At 42.8% G+C, this 24099-nt stretch overlaps 1 protein-coding gene across 5 annotated transcripts in view; it reads left to right on the top strand.

Annotated features, from left to right (window-relative positions):
- LOC121290649 (TPA-induced transmembrane protein homolog) overlaps nt 1-24099 on the top strand; it is a 67319-nt gene that overhangs the window by 30153 nt on the left and 13067 nt on the right. For 3 of the 5 annotated variants that reach the window (XM_041211373.1, XM_041211374.1, XM_041211376.1), the window contains 4 exons: nt 233-458; nt 7246-7379; nt 13644-13741; nt 19370-19479. In XM_041211373.1, the coding sequence (XP_041067307.1) occupies nt 233-458; nt 7246-7379; nt 13644-13741; nt 19370-19479 (568 nt within the window). Of the gene's footprint in view, nt 1-232; nt 459-7245; nt 7380-9905; nt 10172-13643; nt 13742-19369; nt 19480-19591; nt 19623-24099 lie in introns of those variants that run through there. The other 2 variants (XM_041211375.1, XM_041211377.1) reach the window with 2 other exon arrangements.

Raw genomic sequence — 24099 nt, 5'->3', positions numbered from 1 at the left:
TGTCGATTTTGTCAAGTGACTTAGGCCAGGAATTTCCTATGAGTTGATCTTGCTTCACCATCATAACTTTGCTAGAAATCAGAAACCGCATTAACGTGCATAAATGCAACTCTGAGGAAATTTTGTTCCTTAGTTCGGGATAAAGTACCTAGCTAGGAAGATCCACTTGGCTCGCATACTAAAGTATTTGACCTAAATATCCTAATTCCTTTGGGTTTCTGTGTTTTTTTAGGTCAGTGTGTATTTCGTGTTCTGTTATTGAGCAATGAACAGACATTTAATTCACTGAGATTAGTGAACTGCAGCAAAAACAGCAGTAACTATTGGCTGGTGCAGAGTGAGAGTGATCACTCCATCAAAACTATAATTTCAACTGAAGATGAAGGATCTGGCTGCACTGGCATGAATGTGGCAATGTACAATACTTGGGTCCCAGGCTCCAAGCAAATTGTTAGTAAGTACGTGTCATTCAGAGAAACTTTGCAATAGATCAATTTGAAAATGGATTTTAATTTCTTCTGTTTTGCTTTACAGACTATGATATTTATCTCATATATCATTATTAGTCTATTTTAATGAACTCCATGATTTAAATTAAAGGATGTAAGAAATAGGAACAGGAGTAGGCCATTCGACCTATCAAGCCTGCTCCCCCATTCAATAAGATCATGGCTGACCTGAACTTGGCTATAATTCCAGTTTCCTGCCTGACTCCCCCACCACCCTCTATAACCCTTGACTCTCTTGCCAATGAAAAATTTGTCTAACTCTGAAGAGTAGATTAGAGTTAGACATTGCAGGAGCATTGATCTCCTCTTTAAAAACATACACTTTTAACTAGCATCACTAAATTATTGTGGTTAATTTAACTGGCAATTAACACACAAGTGCGGCAATTTCATGAAATCGCACAGGGTGGATAAGGGTGGGCTGCTGGTTTTGCAAGGGTAATGTCAGATTGATTAGTGCGATTGCTTGTGTTTTTGGAGCTTGCCTATACTTCGCGAAAGATTAACTTTTTTTTATTCTTTCATGAGAGATAGGTGTTGCTGGCTAGGCCAGAATTTATTGCCCATCCCTAGTTGCCCTTCAAAAGGTGGCGGTGAGCTGTCTTTTTGAACCACTGCAGTCAATCTGGTGTAGGTACACCTACAGTGCTGTTATGAAGAGAGGTCCAGGATTTTGAACCAGCGGCAGTGAAGTAATGTTGTTATGACTCCATGTTGGGATAGTGTGTGGCTTGGAGGAGAACTTTCAGGTGATGGTGGTCCCATGCATCTGCTGCCTTTGTCCTTCTATGTGGTACAGTTGCAGGTTTGGAAGATGCTGTTGAAGGAGCCTTGGTGAGTTCCTGCAGTGCATCTTGTAGATGGTACACACTGCTGCTACTGTTCATCAGTGGTGGAGGAAGTGAATGTTGAAGGTTGTGGATGAGGTGCCAAGCAAGCAGGCTGTTTATCTTGGATGATGTCCAGCTTCTTGAGGGTTGTTGGAGTTGCACTCATCCAGGTAAGTGGAGAATATTCCATCACAATCCTGACTTGTGCCTTGTAGGTGGTGAAAAGGTTTTGGTGAGCCAGGAGGTGAGTTACTCACCGCAGAATTCCCAGCCTCTGACCTACTCTTGTAACCACAGTATTTATATGGCTGATCCATTTCAGTTTCTGGTTAATGGTAACCACCAGGATGTCGATAGTGGGGGATTCAGTGATGGTAATGCATTGAATGTCCAGGGCAGATGGATGGATTCTCCCTTGTTGGAGATGGTCATTGCCTGGCACTTGTGTGGTGCAAATGTTACTTGCCAATTATCAGCCCAAGCCTGAAGGGTGTTCAGGTCTTTCTGCACATGGGTGCACACTGCTTCAGTATCTGAGGATTCGTGAATGGTGCTGAAAGTTGTGCAATCATTAGCGAACATCCCTACTTCTGACCTTATGATAGAAGGAAGGTCATTGATGAAGCAGCTGAAGATAGTTAGGCCTGGGATGTACTCCGAAGAGCTCTTGCAGTCTTGTCCTGTGACTGAGATGATTGATCTCCAACAACCACAACTATCTTTCTTTGTGCTAGGTATGACTTCAACTAGTGGGGAGTTTTCCCCTGATTTCCATTGACTCCAGTTTTATTAGGGCTCCTTGATGCCACGCTCAGGCAAATGCTGCCTTGATGTCAAGGACAGTCACTTTCACCTCACCTCTGGAGTTCAGCTCTTTTGTCTATGTTTGAACCAAGGCTGTAATGAGGTCAAGAGCTGAGTGGCTCTGGTGGAATCCAAACTGAGCATCAGTGAACAAGTTATTGCTAAATAAATGCCTCTTGATAGCACTCCTTACATCACTTTGCTAATGATTGAGAGTAGATTGATGGGGCGGTAATTGACTGGGTTGGATTTGCCCTGTTTTTTGTGTAAGGACATGCCTTGGCAAATTTGCACATTACTGGGTAGATGCCAGTGTTGGAGCTGTACTGGAGGAGCTTGGCTAGGGGCATGGCTAGTTCTGGAGCACAAGTACTATTGTCAAAATGTTGTCACGGTCCATAGCCTTTGCAGTATCTCATATCTTCTGCTGTTTCTTGATATCACGTGGAGTGAATCAAATTGGCTAAAGACTGGCATCTGTGATGCTGGAGACTTCTGGAGGAGGCCAAGATGGATCATCCACTCAAACTTCTGGCTGAAGGTGGTTGCAAATGCTTCAGTCTTATCTTTTGCACTGATGTGCTGGGCTCCCCCATCATTGAGGATGGGGAGATTTTTGGAGTTTCCTCCTCCAGTGAGTTGTTTAATTGTCCACCAGCATTCACGACTGGATGCTGCAGGACTGCAGAGCTTAGATCTGATCCGTTGGTTGTGGAATCACTTAGTCCTATCTATCATATGCTGCTTAGTCTATGAGGAATGGGTTGACTGGCACTGAGTGAGTGGCCTGGTAGGCCTCCCTCTGGGAATTGAGCATCTTTGGGATAATGAAGAGAGGCCATGCAGCTCAGGACAATCTGCTGGAGGGAAGATGAAGAGGGGAGGGGAAGAAAAACTCTCAGTGGGAAGGTAAATTCAACCATAGTCTTTGGGGAGCAAATCTCTTAGCTTAGCTCCAGCGAAGATCAGTGCACGAAATGTCTTCGCTTCATGATTGAGTTTGTGACTGAAATCTGCCAATGGTTGCAGCCACAATTGCAACCTCAAAGCAGGCAAGGACAGTAGTGGATGTTAACTCAAAAGCATAATGCTGTAAATGTGGCATATCTGAAATGAAAGAAAAAATGCTGGAAATACTCAGCAGGTTAGGTAGCATCTGTCAAGAGAGAAACAGTTAACATTTTGGATCGATGGCCTTTCATCAGAACTAGGAAATGTTAGAAATGTAATAGGTTTAAGCAAATGAAAGGGGAAGGGTAATAAAAGAGCGAAAGAGAAGTTCTGTGATAGGGTGGAAGACAGGAGACATTAAATGGCAAAAGTGTCGATAGTGCAATGCCAAAGAGAGTGGGAATGAAACAATCAAAGAAACTAGAAATGTGTCTGGAGGAGACGTGGATGGCTGAGTGATGAACAGCTGCCATCTGAAAGAAAAATTGTGAGAAAAATGTGACTTAAAAACAAAATCTCCTATTAGGAACTAGTTAGTTTTAAATAAGTTATGTGTGTATTTGCGTGTGTTAGAAATAAGCTATAGCTTTAACTTTAAGTTTTAGCTTTAAGTTTAAGGTTAAATTATATGTTTTATTTGTGCGTTAAAAGGATGAAATCTGGGTCTAGTTTCATTTAGAGTTTTCCTCTGTGAGATGGAGTTAGCAAGTCTGAAGTTTTGTTTGTATACCTGCATTTTAATGAGATTTTGCAACACTTGAAGTGGATTAAGGAAGTTAAACAGAGCAGGGAAAACTGTACCATTGCCTAGTAACAGGGGATCCACAGAGACAGAGAAACAGAAAGCAGTTTGAGTTCAATTGGTGATTACGCTCTAATGGAGCAGTTTAAGTCTCTCCATAACTGGGCATACTAGAAGATTGCTGAGGAAAATAGGCCTAAGAATCTTAGATGAGTTGCTCTAAAATTAAAGTAACAGTGAACGTCAAGTGAGTTCTGGATCTCAAGGGAGATACCAAGTTTTCAGTAGTGGTGTTCTGTTGGCCCTGCTAAGCCAAAGAGAGTGTGTGGAAGGTGGAGTTTGAACACATGTGGCAATCCACAGGAGGGGAACATCAGAGGAAGAAATCGAAGCCCTGGAGGTGGATCCTTGTTGAAGATGTCTGTGAGAAAGCGTCATTTGGGAAAAGATTTCAACGCAAGTTCCTCAAGAATGGAGATTGGAAACCCTCGTGTGAAAGACAAAGTTTCTGTGAGACCAAAATAATAAAGATAAAAACAAAAAACTGCGGATGCTGGAAATCCAAAACAAAAACAGAATTACCTGGAAAAACTCAGCAGGTCTGGCAGCATCGGCGGAGAAGAAAAGAGTTGACATTTCGAGTCCTCATGACCCTTCAACAGAATCAATGGTTCAATGTCTTCTATATTTAATTGATAGATTTTTAATTGTAGGCTGAACGTTTACCTCTTGTAATACATTAAGTGTTCCAGAGATGGATTTTTTGTGGTCGTTGACCTTCAAGTGATTTGTCTTGCCTCATTAATTAAAATGGGGAGAAATATTAATATAAACATAGAACAGAAATACTAGAGTCAAAACAATATTTTTGTTCATTGTGACATGTTTACAAAAGATTGCCAACAAGCAATTACCTTGTGAGCAAGCAGCTGTCAGAGGATATTAATTATGAATCATTTTGCTGGGGAGATTTAATTAATGCTCCTGACCCTGACTAGATATTAGAAGGCTCCCTGTGGGAACTGCAAGTTGATTTGTAGCCTGGAATTTTCATTCATCAGCTGCCTCACATGACTCCACCCACCATTGTTTCGTTTTAAGTCACTCACTACTAGTGCACTTTTTTTTTGAACAAATGAACTTTGCATGACCCTACTTGGAGTGGATTCTCAATGAGTTACGTCTGTGGTGGAAACATTTCAACAGCTCGTATGAATCATATGACACTGCTAGCTAGCTAGGTGTGATTGATTACAGTCAAATCCGCTGCTGCTTCAGCTAATAGAACTGACCACTTGAGTATTTCCCGTATTCATTGCTTTATGAGGAAGGGGATTTTTTTTCTATTTGTTCATGGGATGTGAGTATAGCTGGCAAGGTCAGCATTTATTGCCTATCTCAAAAACCGTCCATGAGCAGATGGTGAGTTGCCTTCTTGAACCACTGCGGTCCACGTAGTGTAGGTACACCCACAGTGCTCTTAGGAAAGGAGTTCCAGGATTGTGAGCCACAGGCAGCGAAGGGATAGTGATATAACTCCAAGTCAGGATGGTGTTGCCTGCAGTTTTGTTGCTCAACCCCAATTAGTGGGGTGGTGATGGTGGATGTTTGTGCATCTTATATATTCAGTTGGGTGGAAGGAGGGAATGATTGGTCCTGATTTCCTTTCCATGGAGAGGAGTGTTGGTTTTATCCCATTGAGGTGGGACTATGGGAAGGAAAATTCTATAATTTCCAATGTGTTGGTGAAAGCATTGCATGTGGTGATTGTGCTGTTCCTCTGCAACTCGCACATTATTCTACTGAGACTTTCTAGTTTTGTTTGTGCTCCAGTACAAAGGCCACCTGCCACACGTTTCATTTTGTTAGCTTAGAGTTGTCTGAGATTCTTCCTTACTGGAGTGCTGTGCTGGTGGTGTCGGGGTTGGGCAGAGGGTGGGGGGGTGGGGGGGGTGGTGAGTGGGGTAGTGGATGGTGGCACTGGTGAAGGGCAAGGGAAGAGGTGTTTGGACCCTTGCTCATAGAGTAATTGAGAGGTGCTACACTTTGCTCAGCTATGGGGTAGGGCATGATTCGTGCTTAGGGGTGGTCGAGAATCAGTGGATCTCACTTGGGGGTAGTGCTTCTTTCAATGGATGAAAATCGGGCAGGTTTTGCAACTGGCGAATGATCTGCTCTGCTAGATTGTTGGCTAAGCAGTAAAAGTAACAGTGATCCTGGCTACTTTTAATAAAAGTTAGGTAATAACATTTGAAATAAGTGCACCAGGTATAGCATTTTCCAATATGAAACTGCCAATGCCCTGCACTCTAACTGCACTGTTGATTGACATGTCATTTGAATCACATATCATCATAAAATAAAGATCATACCTGATGTCATTTTCAACTGTTCCTCACTTAGGATGAATGGGATGTTTCAGCCTACAAAAGAGAGGTGTCATGTTAATTTGGGAGGCAAGTTAACTTGTTGCAACAGCCAGCTTATTAAATTGTATGCGAGCAACACAAAACAGAAACAAGAAATGTGTACTATCCATCCATAAGTGAACAGTTCGCAACTCTGTCATATTTTGAATGTTATTATACTGTTAAAATAAACTTCTATTAATCTAGTGCAACACGTACAAGTAAAATGTGAAATACAAAATATTTATGTAGCCAGTGTAAACACCAGGATATATGTGAAATATTTCTATATTATCATTGCTGTTAGATTAGCAAGGCTTTTAAATAACTTATAGTGCCACCTTTTTTTTTAGGGTAATCACCATACCTATTTTACACTGCCCATCCAAGACCTCTATCAATGATTCTGCCAAGGTCTGCAGGGAAGGTCTATTCATTTCCATAGTAATTGCCAACATCTACAGACCCCATCTTGCACCACAGGCCACAAATTGTTGGAGAAGTTGCTGGTTTTGTAAGGTGCCTGGTGTTTCCCATCAAGGAAATAAGTTTGAGATGCCCTTGGCAGCTCCCTATGAAAGTCCTACCCTGGACCCTCAAGTAAGCCCCACTTCAATAGTTTGGCAGCACGATTGCAGTGAACACCACCCTTGTTTCCTCTGAAGGTAGATGACATGGAAACTTCCAGTGTAGGGAGTCCCTGCCTTTGGCCCTGTCCCTTCTTATATCACTTGCCAAATAACTGATGTTATTTGTAGCTCTGATGCTGTGGAATCCAAAAGCCAACCTAAATCCAGCCCTTTTGAATGCTGCTGTCAATGATGCATCGATAGTGTTATGGGTTTTCAACCCCAGCGCCTGGGAAATTCCACTGATTTATTCCCACACCATCAACTCAGAATGTTTGGAAGTTTAAAAAAAATTAATTTTATTTTCTGTGTGTAAAAATTACTGCTAAGAAAAATTACTTCAAAAAGGTAACAAGATACTTCTGTTTGTAGGTTTAGCCAAACTGGCCTACCCATTACGAGTGAGGTAATTGTTTCTGGGAATGTACTATTAGTGACCTTTAGCCCAAGAGGAGAATGTGACCTTCCAAAATATTCAATTACATTTCTTCAGGCACCAATGACAGGTAAGGAAAGTAAAAGTTTGCTTTCTTTCTATAGAAAGATCATTTCTAGATTTTGAATCAATGGTTTCTTGGTACATTGCAAAACAAAATATGTGGGACAAAGTACCTTCAAATATTCCTTGAATAGTTGTTAAACAGTTTTTAGTCATTCATGTTAATTATCTGCCACAATAAAACAGCTTATCTAACAGATATTTATTTCAACAGAACTGAAAAGTTTAACAACAGTGATTAGCTAATGATTAAAACTGCACTAGTGTGCAACAATGGAAAATTCTCAAGTGCAGAATGCACACAGCTTCAAGGGTTCATCCCATCACATGGTCACAATTAAGCCCCCAAATTGGTCTCCCTAATTAGATAAAATAATCAGGCTACCAGAGCTATTTTTTTGTGGCTCACCTAATGCACCACCAATTTTGCATAGTGCTGATGAAGCCACCTACTTGAAGGGATAGCTGGCAAATATAACTGAAGATTGTGGGCAAAGACAGCCACAAGAGAAGCTGCAAGAACCATTATTTTTCTAACACTGCATCAAAAGTGAATGAAGGTTGACAGTGAAGGTTACCTTCTACCCAGTAGAAGATAACCAAGCAAACTATCCAGCAGGAGTGGACAGAGGTGACAAAGTGGGTCAGTGCCATATGTAGCCTAACTCCCCTCCCCCAGCCCCCTTCCAGAAAAAGTTAAATGGCCTCACAGCTAAGGCTAGCTAAGGTAAGCCTCCAGACCTGTATCTCTCATTGGACCTTGCCAAGCCATTTGGGAACAGCAGGAGCTGAGGGCAACACTGCAGTACATAAGTGTCACTTGACCTTAAACTTGCAGACCCTAGTTCTGAGATTGGCACCCTACACATTTCAGAGGATAGCCTAGTGAAGTAGCACATCAAGCTACATGCAGCATAAGCGCATTGAAGCAGGAGCAGAGAAATAAGTAGGACAACTTGCATCCTAGCCCTGCTCTAGAGTCGACAGCTGAGATCATCATGGGCACATAATTCATATGAAAGTTGATAGCAATACACACAGATGTTAAATGCAAGTTTGCACACAGTGTGGTAGCACATGTTGGAGTTCAGCTGTAACTTGTGTGATGTATTTTAAATAGCATTGAGATCATGCTGTCAACCATGGAGTCATGTGTGAGTTGTGTGTGTGCTTGAGGAACTTGATAGCGCTGGAGCCTCTGATGACAGTTTCTATGAAAGCTTGAACTGCTGCCATCTTAGCTCTGGGGTCCATCATCTCCAGTTTATAAAAGCTTAAGGAGAGTGTGGATACAGGCATGGAGAGCATTCCAGCATACCTGTGCTCTGTTTTCACCCAGAGCCGTGGCAGTGCTGAGGCTGAGCTCTCCGAGAGCAGCATTGCCTCAATCAGAGAGGACCTGTTGTACTCTTTCAGGATGACTGCATGCCTGAATCCTCACCAGCCACTCAAATAGTGGCCTTGTTATTGCCAGGCAGCTAGCTGGGCCAGTCCGCTCTGGTAGTGTCCAAATTCCAGCAGTCTGCAACCAGGTACTAAATACCAAGGGCTCCTTGAGATCACAGATCACAGCTATTTCAAGGGCAGGATTTTTACCTCGTCAGGTGCAGCGGACGGGCCTGGGAGCAGCAGCAAAACCGACTGCCAGCCACGATCAGGCCCCGACCACGATTTCATGCTGGCTGGCCAATTAATGGCCGGCCAGTGTGAATCGTGCGCCGAAACGTTTAGCGCTGCCTGGGGGCAGGGAGGAGGGCGAGCACGGAAGTTGGCGTGTGTGCGCCGATGTGCATGCAGATAGCTCCCTAAAGGCAGGGAGCTGCCTCAGGGAGCCAAAGATTTTTAACATGAAAAATAAAGAATGAAAAACCAAGGAAAACATGTCCCTCATGTGACTCTGCCACATGAGCAGGGACATGTTAAAAATTAATTTTAAGTGTTTATTTTTTTAATCACTGTTTGAAACCTCATCCCACCTGTGGATCAGGTTTCGCAATGGCCGCTTGGTTTAATTTAATTAATCAATGGGCTTAACAGCCCTCTTAATTGTTGGCGGGTGTGCTGCTGACTCTCGCGTATGCCGGCTGACTGAAATATCGCCTGATGATGTCGGGACATGCCCATCCGACGAGGGACAAATACTGCCCCAAGTGTCTGCAGGAGCGTTCATTAGCTTTCCAGCCCCAAGCTGTAGCCACTGGGACATCACTTCATAGGAGCACTGGAATGTATAAACAAACATAAGATAGGCAATAAGGATTGCACAAGGGGATTTGTAGATATGCATCAGTCACGTAACCATTTGTCAAATCAAGAATACAGTCTTTTGCAATAATGAAGTAATACATTTTGTTTTAAAATAGCTGTTAATCTTCATAATATTAGTGGAGTTACAGGAAAACCCATGAAGTTGCACATTTGCGAGCATGATTGTTGTCAGGTCTGAGTTAGATGAAAGAAGGGAATATTGATGCCTTGGGAATTGGAGGAATAGTTCAGGAGAATCTTTTCTAAATAATATGCTTCTTTACAGCTCTGGTGGCTTGCAACATTGCTGGTCTATACATCCTTCAGCTTCCTGTTTCCTTCTTCATTGGTGATGTGGAGTAAGACAATCTCAGGAAGCATCAAGGCAACTCCCCTCTGTATCATAGAATCATGGGACAGGATTTTCAGGTTGTTGGGCAGGCGTGGAAGCAGGGCCCAGGAGCAACAGGGAAATGGTCGGCCGCCCGTGATTGACCCCTGACCATGATTTCACGCTGGCCAATTAACAGCCAGCCAATGTGAAAGGCGCACTGAAAGCTTCAGCGCTGCCGGGGTGGGGGCGGGAGGAGCGCAAGCTCAAAAGTCCGCGCATGTGCCGGGGAGCACGCACTGAAAGCTCCCTGATGGCAGGGAGCTGAACAATTTTAAAATCAAAAATAAAAACTTTTAAAATCTGAAAAAAAATGTCCCGACATGGGACTAACTCACAATAACATGAACAGAATAAAAATTCTGCCAAAAAATTATATTTATCATTTATTTAATTATGGAAACCTCATCCCGCCCGTGGATGTGGTTTGCTAAAAAACTGAAGGCCACCTGGCTAATTCGCCTGCCCACCAATCATAAGGTTGGACGGGCAGCGAAAAGTATATTTAAATTAATTGATTAAGGGCCTTAATAGACCTCTTCATTGTCATTGGGCGCGTTGCTGGCTCTCATGCGCATGCCAACCAAAATATCGCGTGAGTGCACAATGACGTTGGGACGCTCGTTAGACATCATTGCACACTATTTTATATCCGATCAGGTTGGGCGCCCACCCATCCGCGGGACTAAAATCCTGCCCATAAAAACTTGCAGCACAGGGGAAGGCTACTCAGCCTTTCTCTATGAAAGAGCTATCTAATTAGTTCCAATTCCCTGCTCTTTCCCCATTGTCTTGTAATTTTTTTCCCTCAAGTATTTATCCAACTCTGTTTTGAAAGATGCTTCCAGCATCCTTTCAGGCAGTATATTCCAGATCATCATAACTTGCTGTATAATATAAATTCTCATCTCACCTCTGACTCTTTTGCTAATTACCTAAAATGTGTTCTTTGTTTACTGACTTTCTGCCAGTGGGAATAGTGCCATCCTGTGTGTTCTGTCAAAACCCTTCATGATTTTGATCATCTCCATGAAATATCTCCTTAACCTTCTCTGTTCCAAGGACAAAGAACCCAGCCTCTCTATTCTCTACATTTATTTGAAGTCTCACAACCCTGATACCATTCTAGTAAATTTCCTTTGCACCCCATTCAAGACCTTGACATCCTTCCTAACGTGTAGTGCCCAGAATTGGACACAATACTCTATTTGAAGTCTAATCTGTGTGTTATAAACATTTATCATGACATCCTTGTTTTTTGTTCTCTGTGCCTTAATTTATAAAACAAGGATACCATGTGTATTTTTTTACAGCCTTATTCCAACTGTCCAGTTATTGCCAAAAAATTCTCAATGTAAACACCCAGTGGTGCAGTAGAGAGATCTGATGCCCTCATACATGAACCACAAAAGTTGGCAAGCGATGCAAATTAAATGTTGCCCTTAATTGCAATAGGATGGAGTATAAAATTAGGGAAGTTTTGCTACAGCTCTAGGGTGTTGGTAAGACCACACACACTGTACTGAATACAGTTTTTGCCTCCTTATTTAAGGAGGTATGTACATGCATTAAAGACAGTTCAGAGAAGGTTCACTAGGTTGATTGCTTGGATGAAGGGGCTGCCTTATGAAGGAAAGTTGATTAGGTCGGGCCTATACTCATTGGACTTTAGAAGAGAGGTGATCTTATTGAAAGATATAAGATTCTGAGGAGCTTGACCGGGTAGATGGTGAGAGGATGTCTCCCCTCAGAAAGGAGAAGTTAAGCAAGGAAGAATAGTTTCAGAAAAAGGGTCACCTATTTAAAATGGAGATAAAAATTTTTTTCTCTTTTGAATTCCGAGAATTCAAAGAAATGTGGAGGCTGAGTCATTCAAAGTTAGTCAGATTCTTGAACAAAGGTAAGTCAAAAATAATGGAACACAAAAATGGAGTTGACGCCAAGATTGGATCAGCCATGATCTTATTGAATGGTAGAAAAGGATCAAGGAGATTTTTGACCTATTCCTGCTCTTATTTATCGTGTTTTAATGTCTTTCTGTTCTTGCACCCCTGTTACAATTGTACTATTGACTTTAATACCTCTCCTCATTCTTCCAAGATTGTGGAGCATGCAACACATCACTATAAATCTTGACATTTGCTCTGAACAGTACTGCATTATTCCTCCACAGTTGCTCAGACAAATTAACTGTTCTTTTGAGTTTCTCATTGAGAATCCTTGTTGCTGCTTGGCTGTCATTACACCAGCGCTCTTTGTCTTAGAGTAATTGCGAGTTGGTTGGTGAGGGTATAGCCCTTGCCTGTCAGCCAATAGCCTGGTTGAAGCAGAGCAGATAGTGAAAAGTGGCACAAAATAAAGGAGATTGAGTGCAGACCTATATAACTCACTGTAGCATGCGTCATAACAAGTTGCACAATGAGTGAATGGAGGCATTTCCTGCTGAGAAGCAACATTAATTTGTAATGGTCAACCCACATCTATGGGTATGAGATCTATGAAGTACCAAATAATCACTCTGTCAGCTTGCCACTCATTTTAGGTATAAGTCAAATTTCTTCCTTGAAGCACTCCATTCAAGTGGTACTTGAAATCTAGCACCAAATTTACCTGGGGAGTATAAATGTAAATTGGTGCAGAGAAAGTGAATGAAAGGCTCGACTAATCTCCTCCTGGCCATTCTGCTGCTCCTGAATGAGGACTCATTTTTGTTGGTAAATTGCTGATTGTGCTTGCTTGAACCATCACCTCCATATCTCACCCAGCAAATAGAGACAGAAACAGTCAGAAAACAGTTTTAGATATTTAAAGGGATTGTCATCTCCATTGTGGTGATCTTAACTCATTATTTCAGGTTCCTAGGGTGCTTCAGGGCCAGGTCTTCAGCTGTTTTGACACAAATTGTTTGTGAGGTACTTTTGCAGGGTGAGCTTGTAGAGTCACAGCATTTATGTTCTCAATTGCTGAACATGAGAATGCTACTGTGCTTACCTTTTGAGGTTCCCAAATGGGACCATCAGCAAGGAAAGCAGCAAAGGTCTGTACGGACTGAAAGAAAATTGTGAAGGAGACAAGGAGGCAGGAGACATTCCAACATGCGAGTATTCAAGAAAAAAATATCATACCAGAATTTCACAGAAGAGGAGCACTTAAGGTATTTCAACAGGAAGACATTCACTTACAAACGCCAGGGCATGCACTGCTGTGGCAATGAAAGTCACCGTGGCTTAAACCTTTGTTTCTGGCTACTTCCAGGTATCTTCTGGTAACATGAGCAACATCAGTTAGTTTGCTGGTCATATGACAATGTAGTAGGTGGTGCACTTCTGTGAGTTGACGACAATTCGTTCACTTCCCTAAGGCTAACAGGCAGGAAGAAAACACTGGGATTCCTCACATGGTGTGGATTGCTGTAAGTGTAGCACATCTTAGATGGGATCTGCAGAGAGTTCAGAAATCCTGCTACCTACATTTACAACCAACTCTGAAGCAACTACATCAGTACAAGTGGTCTCTGTTATTGTAACTTCTCTAAGCCAAGTGCTTTTAGAAGCAGGGCCTCCTGTCATTTGTACAAGGCTTGAGTGAACAGAATAACATGCTGATAAGTATCTATTTTTTCCTTTGCTTTAGAATGTGGTGGTGTCCTTAGCGGAACAAATGGAAGCTTCACATCACCTAGTTATTCTAACAACTATCAAGGAGAAATCAATTGTACATGGAATTTGAAGGTAACTCGTGGGGATACAGTCTCTGATACATTTTGAAAAGTAAAGCACATTTTCCCAATTGTAGAGTTCTGTAGCTCCTACAGGCACACAATGTTATTAAATTTATGGTCTGCCCCATCAAGCATGGAAGAACAAAATGGCAAAATATCCAATTATCAGTTCTTATGATTCTATATTGAGTACAAACTCATGAATTGGAAATCTGAAAGCAAACCCACATTCTTTCCTTTATAGAAAAAAGCAGCATTTGTTCTAAAAATGCCCATGCCATAAGTTCTTCCCTGCCAGAGGGATAATACCCTTTTTGTATGTTTGTTCAGGCCAAAAGAACTGATATTTCTATGATGTGTCCTCATGATGTCCAAAAGTGCCTCACAGCCAACATTGTCTCTCAGCTGCCCGGATGTAGTCATACAGCAATTGGGAAGTGCCGCATGGGAGACAAACAAGCACACAGGCAGCGGTGCCTTTTAAGATGTGTGCATGCATGGTTGCACGTCAGTTAAAGGGACTGCGCAGTGCAACAATTTTTAAAATGTATTCTTTTATGGTATATTGGCTACGCCAGCATTTATTGCCCATCCCTAATTGACTTTGAAAAGGTGGTGGTGAGCTGATTTCTTGAGCCACTGCAGTCCTCCACAGTGCTGTGAGGAAGGCAATTCCAGGATTTGACCCAGCAACAGTGAAGGAACAGTGATATAGTTCCAAGTCAGGGTGGAGTGTGGCTTAGAGGGGAACTTGCAAGTGGTGTTCCCATGTATCTGCTGTCCTTGTCTTTCTAGGTGGTAGAAGTTTTGGAAGGTGCTGTTGATGCATTTTGTAGGTGGTACACACACTACTGCCACTGTGCATTGGTGGTGGAGGGAGTGAATGTTTATGGATGGGATGCCAATCAAGTGGGCTGATTTGTCTTGAATGGTGTGAAGCTTCTTGAGTGTTGTTGGAGCTGAACTCATCCCGGCAAGTGGAGTGTATTTCATCTCACTCCTGACTTGTGTCTTGTAGATGGTGGACAGGCTTTGTAGAAGTCAGGAGGTGAGCTTCTGTTCGCAGAATTCCCAGCTTCTGACTTGCTTTTGTAACCACAGTATTTATATGGCTGGTCCAGTTCAGTTTCTGGTCAATGGTAACCCCCAGGATGTTGATATTTAGGGGAGTCAGTAATGGTAATGCCATTGAGTGTCAAGGGGAGATGGTTGGGTTCCCTCTTTTTGAAGGTGGCAATTGCCTGGCACTTTTGTGGTGTGAATGTTACCTTGACAAATAGACTGTGAATAGCAACGGAAAATTAAAGGGCAATTGCTCACAGCAATTCATTACTTTAGTCATCTTGATACCTTGAATCTTGTTCATCTTCAAAGGTGAACAAATTCATGCTACATTGCACATCCAGCTCTGAGCCAGCAGCAAGTACACAGTCATCAGCAAATGAGAAAATGCAAGATGTGTTCTTGGAGACCCTCGTCTTTGCCTGGAATCATCTCAGATTGAGCAACTTTCCATCCATGAGATACCTGATTTTGATGGCAGGACCACCATGGAAGACATCAGAGAGCATGGCAAAAAAAAAACATGCTGAAGAAGTTTGGCACTAGCACGCAGCCCTGTTTAACCCCATTAGTGACTGCAAATGGGTCTGAAGTCTCCATCATCCAGGACATTGTAAGCATGCCATCATGGAACTGTCGAACCATTGTGATGAATTTCTCAGGGCAGCTGAATTCCTCCATTACCTTTCAAAGGGCCTCATGGCTGACTGTGTCAAATGCCATGGGCAGGTAATCAAACATGATGTAAAGGTCCATGTCCTTTTTTATATTTGGCATTTCTCCTCGAGCTGTCCAACTGCAAACACCATACATTGGTCCCTCTACCTTTTCTGAAACCTCACTAATTCTCTGGCAGCAGATTCAAGCTGAGATGTTGCACTAAGCGGTTCTGAAGGTTGTGGCTAAGATTTTGCCAGCAATAGAGAGAAGTGAGATTCCTCTGTAATTGCCACAAGAATGGCAAGTTCCTTTTTCATTCATACAGGTGAACAATCGAGGCATCTATGCATTCTTGCAGGATGGTTCCTTGCTCCCACATAGAGTGAAAGAGTTCAGTGAGCTAATTGATCATTGATCGCTAGCCTTGCGATCCTTGGGGGCCGGTGGGGGGTGGGGGGGGGCGGTGGGGGGGGGGGGGGGGGGGGGGGGGGGGGGGGGGGGGGGGCGGGCGGTGGTGGGGGGGGCGGCATCAAGAGAGCAATTGAAGGCAACCTGTTTTGCTTCTTCATTGGTGGAGGAAGGCTGAGGATGTGGCTAAAGTGCTCTGGCCATCTTTCTAGAATTTGGGATTTTTCTGCGAGCAGTGTTGACTCATTGACGCTGAAGCTTGTTGATGAACCAGTAGACTGGGACACACAGACAGATTTCAGAGCATCCTAGAATCTCTTCCAGTCTTCATGGTCTGCATAGGACTGACTTTCATATACTGCCCAAATGTCTTGCATCTCTCTGAGCTTGCACTGGGCAGTCCTTCAGGTGTTTCAGTAGGCATCATGCCTGAATATTGATGATTTGTCACTGAGGAAAACCCTGTGGAGGCATTGTTTCTCCACCAGTAGTTTCTGATTACCTCATTGTTTCCATCGAACCAATCTTGATTGCAAGAGGTAGGACCAAAGGCCTTGAAAACAAGGGAGTCTACTATATCCTTGAAGGTCACCCAGTCATCCTCAATGAAATGAGTATCTATTTTCGCTGTACACAGGTAACTCTCGAGTTTCTGAGATTCCTTCATGACTGCCTGTTTGAGTTGTGAGACATTGAGATGCATCTGCACCTTTGTGCCCTGGGGCATCTTGTGGTGATAGATCTTGAAGTTTAGCTTTGAAACGATAAGAGCATGGTCAGTCCAACAGTTAGTGCCACAAATGGCTTTTGTTACATGCACATCCTGCCTATTCCTCTTCCTGGTGATGACACAGTCGATTAGATGGCAATCCATAGAATGGGACTGCATCCAAGGTGTCTCATTGTGATTAGGGAGTCAGAAAACTGTGGTGATTAAGAGCTCTCACTCAGCACACTTCTTCAGCAAAAGGAGATCATTGCTATTACAACTGCTAACCCCGGTTTTTCCGATGACTCCCTGCACCAGCTGTTGAAATCACCATGAATAATTAGCTCGTTTGACTTTGGCACAGTACCAGTTAAGGAGTCATCATAGAATTTATCCTTGACTTCATCAGGATTAATCATGATAGGGGCACATACACTGTCGCTAGGGGGGAATTTAACCACTATCAAATGATCATTAATACCCTTGGGAAGGCAAATCAATTTAGTGACGAGATGGTTCATGGCAGCAAAGCCTACAGCTTTGCGCTGTTCGTTCTTAAACAGCCAACTCAAAACGTATAACCTACAGGTTTTCTTGAGCTGACCTGCTGACCCTCCTCAGATAGACCAGTCTCACTGAGGGTGTCGATCTGGACATTATACCTAGCCAGCTCTCTGCCAAGAAGAGCTGATCTCCTCTTGGGTCTGTCAGCTGTGGCATTGTCCATGTTCCATGCACCAATGGTCACCAGTGTCACCTTTATTTTCTTTTTTGAGATTGACTTATGACTGCATCGATGGGATCCCTGCCAGCTGCAGCCTGTTGGCCGGGGGTGGGGGGGTGAAGGAGACAGTATTTAGGGCACCTTGTCTGGCCCATTCCTCATACTAGAGAGGTTAACAGTCCTGAAAATGGCTGCTCAGTCGCACAAGGCTGCTGAGTTCCAGTGAAAAATTCACCTATGGTCTAGGGCCACCTGTGTGCAGGTTCGCAGCTACAGCTCCTAGTGAATCTACACCTGCTATGTTGCTCGCCTGTCACTGTAGAACTTGTGACAAATAGATGATGGATGATAGAAAAATTATGAACATGCCTTTGCACATGAATTGGATTATAGTGAGGGAGAGTTGCGCGTTGTCAGCCTCACTGTTTCATCCTGACCTGTCTTTGTTCAATGGCAAGATTAGTCTTGACTGCTGGAGATAGATGCAGTGGATGACCAGAATGTTGCCTTCGGTGTCTTGTCAAACTCTACACAGTCCACAAAACAGTGCTGTCCTAGCTTCAAGACCTCTGGGCCTTTTGGCTGGTCTCATCCACCCAGTCCCCAGAATCAGTCCTTATATGCCAGGATAGACAAATTCCTAAGTCACCAAGGGTAAGAGTCTTGATGGCTACCCTCACCTTGTTTGATCCATCTGACCCAAAGTGGTTTAGTGGGGTGTGGCCACTATCACATGATAACTACTTGGAGCTACAGATGAGAGCTGGGTGAACGCGGGGACCAATATAGGATGAGCCGTTCTAAACAGCACGGTGAGCCTACCTCCTAAGAGGTGCTAACCCTCCCTTACATCCCCGTCTTGATATGTAGCATACGTGGCAATCAATTTGTCTACATTAAATCCCACAAACTGGAAATAGGATGAATAACCAATTAAGAAATAAAGAAAAGAATTTATATAACACATTATCAAACCCTCAGGATGGCACAGCATGCTACAGCCAATATCTTATTTTTGAAGCACAATCACTGTTGTTAAATAGAAATCCTGGGAGCCAATTTGTACATAATAAAATCCTACAAATAACAATTGAATGAATGGCTAGGTTTATTTTCTTTTGTGATTCTAAATGAGAGAGAAATGTTTTTGACAGTGCACTGGGAGAACTCCCTGTTCTTCAAATAATGCCATGGGATCTTTTACATCAAGTTAAATAGAAAGAGTGTGTAAGTTTATGATCTCAGCTGAAAGGCTACAGGCAGAATTTTCTGCTCTAGCTGATGATGAGCTTGGAGGCAGGAGGGGCGTGTAAGTAGGTTGGATGGTGGCATACCGGAACCCCGCCATCTTGCTGCCTCTGCCAGAAATGCAGCCAGCTTGTCACATCCGGGAATGGGGCGGTTGTGAGGGGGAGGGTGGTGAGTTCTGCTGGGAGCCATCCCCTTTCCCTTGCTGCCGACCCTCCTGCACCCCTCTCCCTGCAATTATTCCCCCACCCCACATTACTTACCTGTGGTCTGGGTTGCTCTGCAATCCTGGGGCTCCAATGCCTGTCCTTCAGACAGCAGACATGGTCTCCCCAGTGGCGTTGTTGAGCACAAGAGTTGCTGGCCTCTGATTGGCCAACTGATGGCTCTCCCAGTGCATTAGCTAGTGTTTCTCTCACAACCAACAACACAAAATAAATTAATTGGGCAGTCATCTTTTTGTCCTTTATGTAATGTTATTTGTGTAAAATTGCTGCCACATTTGTCTACAAAACAACAGTAATTGAATTTCAAATTAGTTGATTACACAAGTGCTCTGAGAAATTTGAAGTGATAGGAACAATAGAATGCGAGCCTTTATTTCTATCTTTCAGAAATGTTTATTTTTCCTCATTTGGCCATTGAAACTTCTGTGACAAGACAAGGATATGTTTATGTTATGCACTCCTCCACTTGGGGTAAAACCAATCCCAAATATTTTTCTTGGAGTTGTGACATGTTGTTTCACTTAGTCAGTTTACTATTGATGAAGAATGGAGAATGATGCAGAATACAAATCCTGGTGCTTTTTTTCCTCAATGCTGTAGGTTCAAGAACATTTTAGAGCCATCATTTTTTTCAGAGAATTCAAGCTAGGTGGTCCCTCAAAATCAGGAGAATCATGCGTGACAGATTATCTGGAGGTTGCTGGTCAAAGGTGAGTAGAACATGTAATAGCGTCAATTGTTTTTTTAGTTCTGTAATTTCTTTATATTGCAATTCAAATTGATGAATATATTGGCTGACAAAAAAAATCTTATTCTACATAGAAAGCTAAATTAAAGACAGTGATTAACACAAGATACAAAAGCTTGAAGTGTAAATTTCATACGGTAGGTATTTTATACAGTCTAAGCATATTCAACCAAAATTTTGTCAAAATAACAACGAAGCTAATTATGATTGTTGTTGTTTATGTATAAATGGTACAGCAACTTCAAGTGAGAAGCAGGTGTATAATTAAATGCGAATATCCAAGTTGCTGAATTCCATCACTCTGCCCTTAGCTTTGCAAAGACAGCATCTCACCTCACGATTGGCATGGACAGAGTGTCATGAAGTTGCATTTGCATGTTAGATATAACTAAATTAATTGCAAATATTTAGGGCTAGTAATTAGCACCCTTTTAACCTCATGATAATTGTTAATTATGGTCAATCAACCTTACAGATTATTAAACACAACAGTAAATCTGTATATTTGGATTCACTGGTTCAGCTCTTTAAAAATGGATAAATAGGTTCTAGTGTTAGAAGCAAAGTGTTCAGATGTGTAATCAACCTCTGAATTTTGAAATTGGATTAAATTATGGACATTGTCTACTTGCGTAGTTGTAATGAAAATTATTTTAAAATTAATTTCTCGATTTCATTTGACCGTCTCTGCAGTTATAATTTGTTTAAACATCTAAACTGTGAAACATTCAATTTCCCATGAGAGAGAATAAAATATACAGCTGAGTAGCACATCAGGATTTTATTGCCCATTTGTTGAAATTGCTTTGGATGTAGTGCCGCTCAGCTGTTTGAATTGCTAATGAGTACAGCATATTTGAAAGTCAAATGGTATTTGCTGGCGTGGATACTTAATCTCTAATGGATTCTGCCTGTCAATCTGATTATCACCACTGGCAATGCTGCACCAGATAATGTGACAATTGTAGTTATATGCTGCCAAGTCCTCCAAACTAAAATGGGAGGCTTGTGCCAAAATTGGGAGAGCTGTCTCACAGACTAGTCAAAAAACAGCCTGACAGAGTCATACATCATCATACTATACAGACAGTGTCCCAGACATCACCAACCCTAGGTATGTCCTGTTCAACCAGCAGGGCAGACTCAGCAGAGATGATGCGGTACAGTGGTTATACAGGCAGGAAAGAGTTGCCCTGGGAGTCCTCAACATGGACTCTGGATCCATGAAGTCTCATGGCATCAGGTCAAACATGGACAAGGAAACCTCTTGCTGATTACCACATAATGCTGCCACCCCCCAGTACTCCTTCATGTTGAATGCCACTTGGAGGAAGCACTGAAGGTGGCAAAGGCACAGAATGGATTCTGGTTGGGGAACTTTAATGTCCGTCAGCCAGAGTGACTCAGTAGCACCACTACAGACTGAGTTGGCCAAGTCCTAAAGGATATAGCTGCTCGACTGGGTCTGCGGCAGGTGGTGAGGAAACCAACGTGAGGGAAAAACATTCTTGACCTCATCCTTACCAACCTGCCTGCCACGGATGCAACAGTCCATTAGTGTATCATTAGGAGTGACCATCGTACAGTCCTTGTGGAGATGAAGTCCTGTCTTCACATTGAGGATACTCTCCATCATGTGGTTTGGCACTACCACTGCTAAATGGGATAGATTTAGAATAGATCTAGCAACTCAAGCAGGGGCATCTATGAGACACCGTGGGCCATCAGCAACAGCAGAATTTTACTCAACCACAATCTGTAACCACATTGCCAGACATATCCCCCACTCTACCATTAACTCCAAGCCATGGTTCAATGAAGAGTGCAGGAGGACATGCCAGGAACAGCACCAGGCATACTTAAAAGTGAGGCATCAGCCTGGTTAAGCTACAGCACAGGGCCACTTGCATACCAAATAGTAAAAGCAGCAAGCGACAGACAGAGCTAAGCAATTCCACAACTAACAGATCTGATCTAAGCTCTGCAGTCCTGCCGCATCCAGTCATGAATGGTGTCGATAATTAAACAACTTACTGGAGGAGAGGCTCCAGAAATATCAATGACCATCTCCAATGAGGGAGAATCTAATCATCGCCCTTTGACATTCGATGGTATTACTATTGCTGAATCCTCCACTATCAACGCCCTGGGGGTGACGATTATCAGATACTGAACTGGACTAGCCATATAAGTACAGTGGCTATGAGAGCAGGTTAGAGGCCAGGAATTCTGCAGTGAGTAACTGACCTCCTGACTCCCCAAAGCCTGTCCACCATCTACAAAGCACAAGTCAGGAGTGTGATGCAATACTCTGTACTTGCCTGGATGAGTGCAGCTCCAACAACACTGAAGAAGCTTGACGCCATCCAGAACAAAGCAATCCGCTTGATTGGCACCCCATCTACAAAAAACATCCACTCCCTCCACCACCGATGCACAGTGGCAGCAGTGTGCACCATCTACAAGATGCATTGCAGGAACTCACCAAGCCTTCTGAGACAGCACCTTCCAAACCCATGACCGCTACCATCTAGAAGGATATTCATATGATAAAAACAAAAAGCAGCGGATGCTGGAAATCCAAAAAAGAAACAGAATTACCTGGAAAAACTCAGCAGGTCTGGCAGCATCGGCGGAGAAGAACCAAGTTGATGTTTCGAGTTTAGGACTCTACACTAAAAGGACTCGAAACGTCAACTTGGTTCTTCACTGCCGATGCTGCCAGACCTGCTGAGTTTTTCCAGGTACTTCTGTTTTTGTTTTAGAAGGATATTCAGTTGCTCCCTGGGTATAAGAAGACAGCACACACATGGGAACACCATCACCTGTAAGTTCCCCTCCAAGCTACAGACCATCCTGATTTGGAAATAGTTATAAGGGAAAAATCATAAGTGGTTCTGCAGATCACTTCTCTTGCCATGAGTAAAGTCAGTTTCTGTTACCATAACAGTTAGCCTTAGATGGCACAAGTCAAATGGGCATTTTCTAACATTGGAGTCTTAATTGAAGTGCCTGAGAGCTGAATGCTTGCTGACTATAAGAACAGCTGCAACTGTAAGCAATTTATCTTATAGATTCAATAGAGGTTTTCCCCATATTCAGTGTGTAAGAAGGCAGGCTAACATATCAGATGTTGTCTTTTTTTACAGCCACTGGTGTTTCCTCAGGAAGAGCTATCTGTTTCCAAACTACCTCCTGTAATGCGTCAATGGTTTACTTGTATTTCTGTGTTATTAAGTGGTGTTGCTCTGTGTAATCATTCCCTTGAGTTTCTGGATCCAAAAAGCTACTTCATGTTAGCTTCAGGGTTTAGGGAATTGCCTCACAGAAAGGACATGCTGATTATGTAAGAACATCTGGTTGTGTTCAGTTTATCTTACAATCAGTGAGCACTCTGCCCTTTCAACAGTTGCCCTGAGCTGCTAATGTGCTGGCTAGCGGTCACAATAACCAAATGGGCACTCCCTTTTACTATGAGCTGGCCTGAGAGAGGAGGAACATCTGTGTTTCAAAGCATGCTGCTAATTTAAAGTGCTAGTGAGTGGAAAATGACATTCTGAGTTTATTATATCGGAAGGTTAAAGAACTGGAATTAGACAATAAAATGTTCTTCCCTTCTCTTGTTACATTCTATACCACATGTTTTTTTTAAAATTCATTCATCGGATGTGGGCATCACTGGCTGGGCCAGCATTTTTGGCTTATCCCCAATTGCCCTTGTTCAGGGTTCATTTTAAGAGTCAACCACATTGCTGTGGGTCTGGTAAGGATGGCAGATTTCCTTCCCTAAACGACATTAGTGAACCAGATGGGTTTTTACAACAATTGACAATGGTTTCATGGTCATCATCATTCATATTTTTTTGATTGAATTTAAATTTCATCATCTGCTGTGGTGGGATTTGAACCCAGAGCACTACCCCAGGAATCTAGTGACAATACTACTAATGCCACTGCCTCCCCTGGTTTATTCTTATTACTCACAGAACTGACATAGCAAGCTACTGAGCTCTGGAAATAATTGCTGCTGGGAGGCCAAACATCACCTTCACTGGGCAACCACAAATTACACCATTACCTCTGGAGTACCCCAAGGACGAACCTTCGCCCACTCCTATTTTTCACCTACATGCTTCCAAGGCATATGATGTTAGGTACTTTTTACCAGGTCTTGCATCTCCCCATGGCACTATTGTCCTTTTTATTTGCTGCCAGAAAGAGTTGGGGACAGTAGTGAATGGGTGTTGTAAAAGTAAGTGGAGGTGTATAAAGCATTTGAATAATATGTACTTGCTGAGAAGAATCAAGGATGAGGATGGGCAGGTGGTGAATGTAAAAAGAAGTGAGGAAGGAGTGCTGGGAGAAGTTGATGATTGTGTAAATGCTAGGATGTGAGAAGAGGAATGGTGTCAGTATGTAAAGTGAAGAGAGCAGAGGAAGAATGTATTTGGAATGAAAGGTGTTGCAGTGAATTCTTGCATTGTTGAATGATGTTGATGGAACAGGCAGAATTATTGAGAAAGGTGGAGGAGGGAGTGAAAGGAGTGTTGTTGAGTGGGATGGAGTGATGAAGAATTGCACT

The sequence above is a fragment of the Carcharodon carcharias genome, chromosome 18 (genome assembly GCF_017639515.1).
Source record: "Carcharodon carcharias isolate sCarCar2 chromosome 18, sCarCar2.pri, whole genome shotgun sequence".
In the NCBI taxonomy this organism is placed as follows: Eukaryota; Metazoa; Chordata; class Chondrichthyes; order Lamniformes; family Lamnidae; genus Carcharodon; species Carcharodon carcharias.
This window is presented reverse-complemented; position numbering and strand designations above follow the sequence as displayed.